Source organism: Chenopodium quinoa, unplaced genomic scaffold (genome assembly GCF_001683475.1).
Source record: "Chenopodium quinoa cultivar QQ74 unplaced genomic scaffold, ASM168347v1, whole genome shotgun sequence".
NCBI lineage: Eukaryota > Viridiplantae > Streptophyta > Magnoliopsida > Caryophyllales > Amaranthaceae > Chenopodium > Chenopodium quinoa.
Genome location: NW_018743722.1, coordinates 2,390,983 through 2,401,719, shown reverse-complemented (window position 1 = coordinate 2,401,719; position 10,737 = coordinate 2,390,983). Strand labels below are relative to the sequence as shown.

The window sequence follows — 10,737 nt, the reverse complement described above, 5'->3', positions numbered from 1 at the left end:
ATGAAGAGCCTGAGCCCTCTACCGCCTCGGTACGAGCAGCCTCAGAACGACCGCCCCGACCTCCCGAAGCAGTGCGGCGACGTCTCAAGCTAGACCTCGCCGGATACCCCCGTACCACAGGTCTCGTGCGGGTACGAGAAGGAATGGGCTGACCCTGGAAAAGAAACTAAGATCAGAAACATGCAAAGTAGAAGCGGTAATATAAAAACATAAGAATGGAGGATACCTCCTGAACGGCGTCGTCTCGACGACAGGTAGCCATGTTCCTCATCCGGACGAGCTTGCTACGGAAGGCATATATGCATCGTGCCATCGCCAAAACCATCTCGCGTAAGAACTGTCTAAGAAAAAAGTCAGTAAACATGCATAATATATATGGACAAAAAGTTGTAAATAAACAAGCTTACCCGAGTCTGGTGACGAGGAATCGACCGCTCCACAAAGCGCTCGCCCTCAGGAGCCGGAGGTATCATGTCCTCAATCGGCCCATATATCCCCTGATAGTGGTTAGACATACGGGGTGGCACGAACTCAGCAAGATCATCCTGAAAAAGAAAAACAAAATCAGTAAAGCATCACTTAGGGGCTACTTAACGAAAGGTAAAAGCTGAAAATCATACCACTACATCCTCAGTAGGTACAAAAATTGGAGCTAATAACGGTAGTAGCTCCTCTCCATAGCATCGCCCAAGGATCGTGTAAGATTTCCAAGGGGTACCGGCTCCCTCTGACATGCTCACCAACCTCGTGGAGTTAAACATGTGACGTGGTGGAGGAGCAGGAACGACAAAGATATCCGAGGAATGCTGAATAACAACCCTCTCTCCAAGATATGCGGCCGCTCCATAAGTCCCCAAGAAATAGCGACGCTCAGCAGAATACTGCGCGACTAACCAAGGGACTGCCAAGTCGACCCACGGTCGATACAAAACCTCAGGCTCCTGCAAAGAGCGTCTATCAGGCGAGAATCTAGCTACGAAATCACAAAATGTTCAAATGAGAAAAGAATCATACCGAGATGATCCAGTCTCGGACATAGGCAGTGGACATCCCCACACGGCGGCTGCCCTAGGAAGCACTAGCTGAAAGCCTGCACGGCGACGGTCTCGCCGGCGCAGCTGAGGGGAAGTACTCGTAGAACCAGATCTACAAAAAGGCAAATTATAAGCAAATGCTAAAATGTAGAGCTTAACTTTACAGGGAATAAAGTATACCTCTATGACCCTCCAAAATCCGGATAGAGCAACATTCCCCCCGAAGAACCGATGTCGACACGAGTCCCGCAACGCTCGGATGAAATCAGCATAAGCCAAGCTGGCCCAGTCGTAAGTCCCGATCCGGTGTAGATCGCGGACGGCAGGATGGTAGTAAAGTAGCGCCCTACTACCCTTGTCAGGGGAGAACGTCCCTGACAGCAAGATAAGTGCAAAGATGCGCACCCGCTGCTCTCGGGTAGCCGCACCATCATCAAAAGCCGCTGCTAGAGTCGAGCAGCGAATCCCCCTAGCACTGAACTGAGTCGACTCTACCTCAGCTCGAGCCCGAATAGAAATCGGACCCAACAGCTCCTCGACCTCAGGAGAAAAGACGTCGATCATACCGTCATCATGAAGTCGGTAGGAGAGACCATCATCTCACCCCAAGGGAAGTGGAAAGTGTTGGTGGTGTCCCAAAAGAACTCCACCAGAGCACGGATTACATGGTGACCCCCGCTAGAGGCAATCATGGCCTCGGAGGTCTCGAACAGTGCAGTAAGCCCGCAAGACTCCCATAGAAGTCTCGCTTGATCATCTCTGGCGATGTACAACTTGTACAGATTGCCTAAACCGTCACAACCGGAACCATGACAGCATGTCCTCCCAACTGTGACACCCCGTCTCACCCTCTCCGAGATATGATGGACGGGAGAAAAGTACAAGGTCCGCTCATCCCACTCAGGGAGTCAACCAAGCGAAGTGGACGGTTCAACATCGTCCTCAATAGCCTCATGCTCCCGTCGAACGTCTCGGGACCGTGAACCAGAGCCTTGCTGTCTAGCCATGTTACATTATACAGAATTATCATAAATCAAGGTTTTATAGTATCTAAGGTTCGCCTAGGCGCATGATACTATGTTTGCAAAAAAACAGAGTACGTAGTACTAAAATAGAGCACAAATTCAAATTGAGCATATACGGCATTTTTCAAGCAACCAAACAATTTTTTGCAATACTATGGTAATTATTATGACAAATTGGACAAGAATTGCTAGCAAAAACATCAAGAACAAGCCACATTGTTTTCCTGACCTTAAGAGGTTCAACAATGGTGATTTGTTCATTTCTTCAACAAATTCAGTCAAACAAGTCTCAAATTACTCTCAAGGAAATATATAAACATAATTAAGAAATTTTATGGCATAAAATTTGATAAACAAAGAGAATTGAGCAATTTAAATTTTGAATTTTCAAGAAATTTGAGAACAAATGCGTACAAAATTCATTGAAGCCGGCGTGAGTTTTAAAGAAACTTACATAAATCGGGAAAATGGATGGAATAAGCTTTGATTTGCAACTAATTTGAGCGAATTTGGTTGAGAAACGAGCAAGAACGAGTGAATTGAAGTTATGAGAATTCTCGAGCAAGAAACACGAACAACAGCAGCAGAAATGAGGAAGAGAAGGCTATTTAAGGAAAACCCGACTCTAGAGCCAAGCGTCAGACCTTGGTGTCAATCAATAAGCTTAGCGCTTGGCGCTAGCTCAAGCGTCTGGCGCTCCAGCGTCTGGCGCTACGGCCAGAAAAGTGGCGCTGACGTTATTTTAGCGACGCCAGAATGTTCAGCCACTCAGTACGGTTGTTCTAATTTTTTGCAATATGTTTCGGGTTCATTGGTACACCACTTATCCCCTCTAAGCAATTTGACATGATTTTTAGTAATCGGCTTGATTACATAAAGTGATTGACCTGATGAAAGATCGTCTCACTTAGCTTAAAGCGCCTAATCATTGGCTCATCGCAAAAGGCACTGACATACTGGTTCATTCAAAGAGGCATCGACATACTGGTTCATAATTCAGCGAAAGGCACCGACATACAGGTTCAAAAGCAGCAAAAGCGCCGACGTACAAGCATGGCAAAGTTCAAGCGAGCTTTTAAAAGATCGACAAGCGGAGGTCTTCGATAATTTTCCTTGGAAAATTATCACACAAATGAGGATAGCTTCAAGCGAGGATATCTTTGGCAGCATTCCCTAGCTTGTGGAGAGTTGTCACAAACAACTAAAGGTGATTTCAAGTGAAGTTTTCTTTGATCGTGTTCCCTAAGATGTGGAAGATGGTCATAAAGCGAAAGAGGATCGTTTCAAGCGAAGCAATCTTTGATATAATTCCCTGGCTTGCGGAAGATTATCATGGCAGAATTGGAGCAGTTACAAGCGTAGCATTCTTCAAGCGGGATGACATTCTCTAGCTTGCACGAAGTCATCAAAACAGTAAAACGGCAGCAAATCGGTTACTTTCACAGACGTGTGCACGACGGTTAAAGATACGCGTTTCTTAACTCACTTATTTGTTTAACTAATGCTAGTTTTGCAGGTATCGGCGTTACAAGAATGATTTAGGATCGCAGAACGTTGTGAATCATTCTCCGTCCCTATCGATACTTTGACTTTTGTTTTCGAAACTTGCGTTTCTCCAAACTCAGTCAAAGGGGGCGCTTCTGTAGACACCCATTTGTGTCTCCCCAAAACCAAACCCGGTGATGAGTACCTTTCACGTCGAATCATAATCGAATGAAGTGAAAGTGTGGAAAGTTTAGTGTTGCGGATAGTTTTAATTTCTTTTCTCTTCTCTCTGTTTTGGAAACCTATTTTGAGAAAACAGCCAATCCAGTTTGTTTGGTCCATGATATGGGTCCAATATTAGTGTAGTTCGATAGGGCTTCAAAAGATATTTCCGACGATATATTATAAGCCTAATTCCGATGAATATTGAGGAAGTTATGGCCAATTTACTGAACTGGGCCCGGTTTGATCCTCATATGCGGCCCAATGATCTAGAGGAGGGCCTAATATAGATTTATCATTCCTAATGCAATTAGGAATGGTTATAGTCTTCTAGATTCTTCTAGAACGTTCTTTTCATTCCTAATTCAATTAGCATTGATAAATTAACTTTTGTTGACTATTAGAGTTTTAATCAGAACAAAAGAATGTTTTTGAGGAAAAATACAATTTTATCCTCCTGTACGACAATATCTATCTGATTTTAGAAAACGCGTCAATAATTAAGTTAGCGCCAAATGCCAGCATTAGCGCCTGACGCTAAGCTTGGCGCTTGGCGCTAGCGTTAACGCCTGACGCTAATGTCAACGTCTGGCGCTAACTTGGTTTTACGCGTCAGAACTCTGTTTTAATTTTTTATCTTTTTGGTTGATTTTCTTTATAAATAGCCTCCTAAAAACTCCGTTTTGATTCACCGACTCTCATCAAGAAATTCTTGATTACTCTCTTTCTCTCTCTCTTTTCTAAACTAGCTTTTCTCAAATACAAAAATTTCGCATTCGAAAGACTTAGATACACCTAGCCATATTCGAAGTTGCCTTCGCCCTAGACGTGAAAGGTTTTAATTTCTGAGGGTTTGGTCCCAAATCTCTCTTTCAATTATTTAATTTAATTGTTTGATTTTGTTATTTTTCTTGAAGTTACTAACGTGTGTATTTTGTTATTAGAAAGAGGTACGAGGCATCCAAGTAAGTACTTTTAATGGTTTTTATTGATGTTATTATATAGAGATCATGTTTAGGTTGTTATTATGATTTCTTGTATCATGTTAGGATGTTTTCCTTAATTTGATGTTTAGGGTGACAACAATAAATTCCTAGTATCATGTCTTGGGTAACTTTTATATCAAGTATGATTAAAATTATGATGCTTCCTATATTCTTCCTAATATTTATGATTGTTAGTATCATGTTAGGGCTAAAGCTTTGATTTTTATTGCTTAGTGACATGCTAGGGTTTGTTATTATTCTTGTTAGTATCATGCCTAGGAACTTGCTATTATTATGCTTTAACATGAATATTATGATTATTTTAATTATTATTTTTATAATTGTTATAGTTTGTGATGATTGTTATTATGTTGCTTTATATTTATTGTTATTGCTTGATCACACCTTTAATGCATGTTTAAAGGGAATTGGTACTTGTAATCACGCTTAATAAAATAATTAATAATCTTGTTTAGGGTTAATATGATTATAATTCAAGTGATCGCCAATAATAGTTTATTTGTGCATTAATATTCAACCAACATAGATAAACAGGTTTAGGGATAATCCTATTGATTGCATGTTAGTCAGAAAGCGCACATGAATACGATCAGAATAAAGTAGAGGTCTATTATTAGGGCTGGTTCAATCTCTTTTAGGTTGGATTTGTACCTTCATCTCCGAACTACCAGTCATGGTTCAAGACCTATTGGAGTTGACGATCTCCTGGATCGTTAAGTGGTGTAACCTTCAGCTCGTGAACGGTTTACAAGTTCCTAAAACTTGTTGGCGACTCTTTTGCTCTATCTTCTTTCCCTTTGGAGGCCACCGTACTTTAGTGTATGATCAAAGTGGGGTTCAAGCTAGGGATTAATGCTTGAAATATTCCCTACAATATCACTCATAATTGTATCTACAGGATGTGACTTCTGATATTTCCATTCCTTAGGTGTAAAGTCCTTTACTGGATACAATCTTTCCTCTTCTTTAATAACTGGTTCTTCTGTAGGAATTCGTTCTTGAGTCTTAGTTGGAACTTCAACAGGATCTTCCTCATTCTGATTTTGATTCTGTTCTTGAGGAGGAGTTCCTTGTGCATTCTCCATTTCTTGATCGCCATTTGCTTCAGGATTTGTTTGCTCAGCAATTTTAACTTTCTGCTTCTACGATGATGTTGATTCTTCTTCTGGATTTGTCTTGCGTACAAGTCCAATTTAAAAATCATCCTCACAATCTTGTACATCATTCAATTGTTCAGTTTCATCGAATATGATATGTACAGATTCCTCAACACACATTGTCTTTTTATTATAAACTCTATATGCTTTACTATTAGAGGCATATCCTAAGAATACTGCCTCATCACTACTTTCATCAAACTTTCCTAAGTTTCTTTTACCATTGTTATGAACAAAGCATTTACAACCAAAAGATCTAAAGTAAGAAATATTAGGCTTTCTCCCTTTGATTAGCTCGTAAGGAGTTTTGTTGGTGATGGCTCTAACTGATACTCTATTAAGAATATAGCATGTTGTATTCACTGATTCTGCGCAGAAGTTCCTAGGAAAATCGCTTGAGATCAGCAGTGTTCTAGCCATGTCTTCAAGGCTTCTGTTCTTGCGTTCCGCCACTCCATTTTGTTGTGCGGTCCTTGGGGCAGAGAAGTTGTGATCCATTCCATGCTCAGTGCAAAATTCATCAAATTTTGAATTTTCAAATTCAGTTCCATGATCTGATCTGAGGTAAATCATTGAATTACCAGTTCTTCTCTGTTCTTTCTTTACAAAAGCTACAAATTCATCAAACGTTTCATCTTTACTAACAAGAAATAAAACCCAAGTAAACCTTGAAAAGTCATCAACAATAACCATAACATATCTCTTACCACTTCTGCTTTGGATTCTCATAGGACCACATAGATCCATATGAACAAGTTCCAAAGGTCTTTTAGTGCTTACCATTTTCTTAGACTTAAAAGAAACTCGAGTCGGTTTTCCTCTAACACAAGCATCACACACTTTGTCATACAGGAACTTAATGCAAGGAAGTCCTTCCACTAGTTCCTTATATCTCAATTTATCAAGTAAAGTAAAGCTTGCATGGCCAAATATCTTGTGCCACAATAGAGGATCATTCTCAATACACTAAGACAAGTTAAACTGCTATTAGGAACCTCGTTAAAATCCACAACATATGTGTTCCCTTTCCGAGTTCCTTCCAAAATAATGTTCACATTGTCATTGTGAATGATTCTACACTTATTGGAAGTAAAGCTTACAAAGTTACCTTTGTCACAAAATTGTGAAATACTTAACAAGTTGTGCTTGAGGCCCTCGACCAAAAATACATTATCAATTGCATGGGAACTTAATCTTCCTACTTTGCCAATAGCAACTATATCTCCTGTCATGTTATCACCGAAGGTCACATTTCCCCCATAGTAGGCATCCAGTGAGAGAAATTTAGATTTGTCTCCAATCATGTGCTTAGAACAACCACTGTCAAGGTACCAAGTTTTATTCCCTCTCACTGGAACCTGCATAAGAAATCAAATGTTAGTTTCAGGAACCCAGGTTTCCTTGGGTTCCAGTGTAACAGCAGCAGGTTCATCATTCTTCTTGATCCAAATCTGTTCTACATGTTTTTCATTTTTCTGTGTACTCTTTTCTTTCTTAGGACACTTAATTTGTTTATGTCCAGTAATTCCACAGAAATAACAAACAATACTACTAGGCAGGTCAACATACTTCTTTTCCTTTTGGAATTTCTTTTTGAAACTCAAGCCTTCTGTTCTTTGGGTTTAAGCTTTGGTGATCCAATCTGGAAATCTGTATTCTACAAGTTGTTTGCCTTTCCTGGCTTTCTCAAGTTCCCCCTCAAGTCTTGCCTTATCCGCTTTTATATCTTCCAAATCAGATTTTAGTTTTTCAAAATTCAGATATTGAGAAAGTGGAAGAACTTCAGAATTAGGAGTATTAAGACAGAGTTTCATCAAGGATAGTTCCACATTTAACACTAAGTTATCATGTTTCAACCTGTCTACAGTTTCTTTCAAATAATTATTATCATCAAATAGAATAAAGAATCTATATTGAATATCAAATTTCATATTATCAACCCACTCACTGTTTTCTTTAAAAGTTACCAAAGCTTCATCACTTTGTTGTTTAGCTCTATGCAATTCTTTCAATTCTTCTTGAATATCTATAACAACAAATATTAAGTTTTCTTTAGAGAAATGTCTAAGTTCTTTTTGAGAAAACCATACCTCATATTCTAGTTCTTTAAGTTTTGCTTTTTCATCAGTTTTTGCCATCAAGAATAGATGCGCAGTTTCCTCTAACGGTTGATCTTCCTCTTCTTCTGAATCCGAATCTCCCCAAGCAGCCGGCATGGCTTTCTTCACATTGTCCTTGGTGAAGTAAGGCTTATAGATTCTTAACTCTTTGGATTGCTCCTTGCCCTTTGTCTTTCCTTTCTCACCATCTGGTAATGGACAATCTTTGATGAAGTGATCTTTAGACCCACATTTAAAACAGGTTGTGTTTTTGGAACTTGCATACTTCTTGTTCCTATAAGCCTTCTTGTAGTTCATCATCCTTTTGAACTTTCTAACTAGCATTGCCATTTCTTCCTCATCAGCTTCTGATTCCTCTGAGACTTGAGCCTTAAGAGCAAGACTCTTGTTCTTGGAACTTTCAGTATTGGAACTCAGGTGAAGTTCATGAGTCATCAATGATCAAGCTAGTTGTTCCATGTTAAACTTCTTGAACTCCTTGGCTTCTTGCATGGCAGTAACCTTGGATCTCCATCGCTCATATTGTGGTAGGCTCCTTAAGATCTTTCTTGCCTGTTCATCAATAAGAATGTGTCTGCCAAGGGAATTCAATTCATTAATAATATCATTGAACCTAGTAAACATTTCCTCTATAGATTCCTTTGATTACATTTCAAACCTTTCATATCTAGACAATAAATCAATCTTAGAACGTTTTACCTCATTAGTACCTTCATGAGTTACCTCCAGTAGATCCCAAATCTGTTTACAGACTTGCATCCCATGATACGATTATGTTCATGAGGTCCAAGTCCACAATGCAAATACTTTATAGCTAAAGCATTTAATTTAAGTTTCTAATAATCTTCCTTATCATAATCAGAAATAAGTTTAGGAACTACCTCCTTCTTATCATTGGTTGCAGTTATTTCAAAATCACTAGTTTCAATAACACGCCAAACCTGGTAATTTTCAGCCTTGATAAAGATCTCCATCCTGTTCTTCTAGTAGGTGTAAAACTTACCATTGAACATGGGTGGACGTTGGGTGGAATACCCTTCTTCAAGTTTCTCCTTGTAATTCATCTCTCCAAGAACTTACTTAGGAAAGTTATCTGCTTACATGTGAGAACATCGCTCTGATACCAATTGTTAGTTGAGACGTTTAATATAAGAGGGGGTGAATTGTATTGAGTTCCTAATGACTGCTTTTTGCTGATTAATAAACAATGCATATAGGAAATTACTAGAACACACAAATTTTACTAGGAAATCTTCCAGGGCCTAACTGGAAGTAAAACCTCGACCCTGCCTTAGGGATTTCAAACACACAAACTTCAATATAATAGGCAAACACCAAGTTACAACCTATTAGACACGGACCTTTATTTTCACAAGATCCTCATTGGACTTGCTACTTGATAGGACCCTATCCTACCCTATCTAAGCACCACACTTAGATTCACTCGTACAACCAAAGTACTACACGTACTGCCAAAGTACAACTACTTGTACCACCTAAGTACAAAACTCTCAGCCTCACCTAGAAGCTTACAAAACTGTATGTAAAACAAACAATAAACTCACCCAAATAATCCAACCTAATACAAGTGTACGACACCTAGTATGATAGGTAAGCAATGAACGAAATACAAAACTAATATGAGAAGTTAGAAGCTTGGTAAACTTACACAATTATAGCACAGTGATTTCTCCACGCTTAAACTCACAAAAACCTTAAACCATTTTGCTCTCTACTATTTATAAAAGTATCACACGTATAGAAAGTAGGTTTTCTAAAAGATAAATATGTTAACTTAACTTATCTTTAAACACGGTTTTATGTAAATCAAGTGGAATAAAATCTTTTCCGAAAAATAAGATTACAACTCTACCAAAGGCGCATTTCGCGTCATTTTAATAAAAGAGTAAAAACTAGAAATATAAAAGAAGGTGACTTTGTACTGAAGGAGGTTAGGGGTCCACCAACCGATCTAAGAGGGAAATTCAAACCTAATTGGATAGGTCCCTACCACGTAATTGAAATCCTATCAGGAGGAGCCGTCATATTAATGGATATTGGAGGAGATGAAATTCGCCAATTAATAAACATTGATCGCCTTAAGAAATATTGCATATGAAATCTGGATAAAAACTTGTTTACTCATACAACCAATTTTAATTAGCTTCAATTGAAAGATTTTAAGTGTTATGAATTTTACCTAATAACACGGTAAAATACATAACACTTGGGGGGTAATTTAGAAATAATTTTTCGTTCTAAGTGTTCAAATTTTTTCGAACATCACGAAAAAATCTTTAAACTTGGGGGGGGGGGGGGTAATAATACAAAATTAAAAAAAAATAAAAAATTTCGAGACATCCGTAGCACAGGTGTCGAGTGCAACTGGAAGAGTTGTGCGCATATGTCACGTACAACTAATTTCGTTGCGCGCGCCACTTGATGACGAACTGCGAACCCGAATTTTTGCGTTTAAATGATGTTGCGATTTCTACTTGCGGCAAAAGAGGGTGTTTCTTAAAAATAACATATACTCGGAAAATAAAATTAAACTTTGATTTAATTTTTTTAAACAAGGTTTGATTAATTTTTTCATTTAATTTCTATCTAAGAGATTAAAGAAAAGTAAAAAGTACATAATAATAAAAAAAAAACATTAGAACTACGTAAAGACCTGATTTCGTAAT

General features: G+C 38.7%; 1 protein-coding gene across 1 annotated transcript; it reads right to left on the bottom strand.

Annotated features, from left to right (window-relative positions):
- Nucleotides 1–540: 540 nt before the first annotated feature.
- Nucleotides 541–8,485, bottom strand: LOC110684595. The gene is made up of 7 exons (XM_021861032.1): nucleotides 7,640–8,485; nucleotides 7,100–7,288; nucleotides 6,621–6,896; nucleotides 6,083–6,530; nucleotides 5,646–5,875; nucleotides 895–973; nucleotides 541–545 (listed from the first exon to the last, which is right to left on the bottom strand). The coding sequence occupies exons 1-7, from the start codon at nucleotides 8,483–8,485 to the stop codon at nucleotides 541–543; spliced, it is 2,073 nt and encodes a 690-aa protein (XP_021716724.1).
- Between the last annotated feature and the right edge of the window lie 2,252 nt (nucleotides 8,486–10,737).

Coding starts and splice junctions, on each gene's coding strand:
- LOC110684595 (XM_021861032.1), bottom strand. CDS start 8,485: ATGACTCATGAACTTCACCTGAGTTCCAATACTGAAAGTTCCAAGAAC. Junction 7,289..7,639: donor AAGATATAAAAGCGGATAAG/GCAAGACTTGAG, acceptor TTTCTTATGCAG/GTTCCAGTGAGAGGGAATAA. Junction 5,876..6,082: donor CTTAGGATATGCCTCTAATA/GTAAAGCATATA, acceptor CAAATCCTGAAG/CAAATGGCGATCAAGAAATG.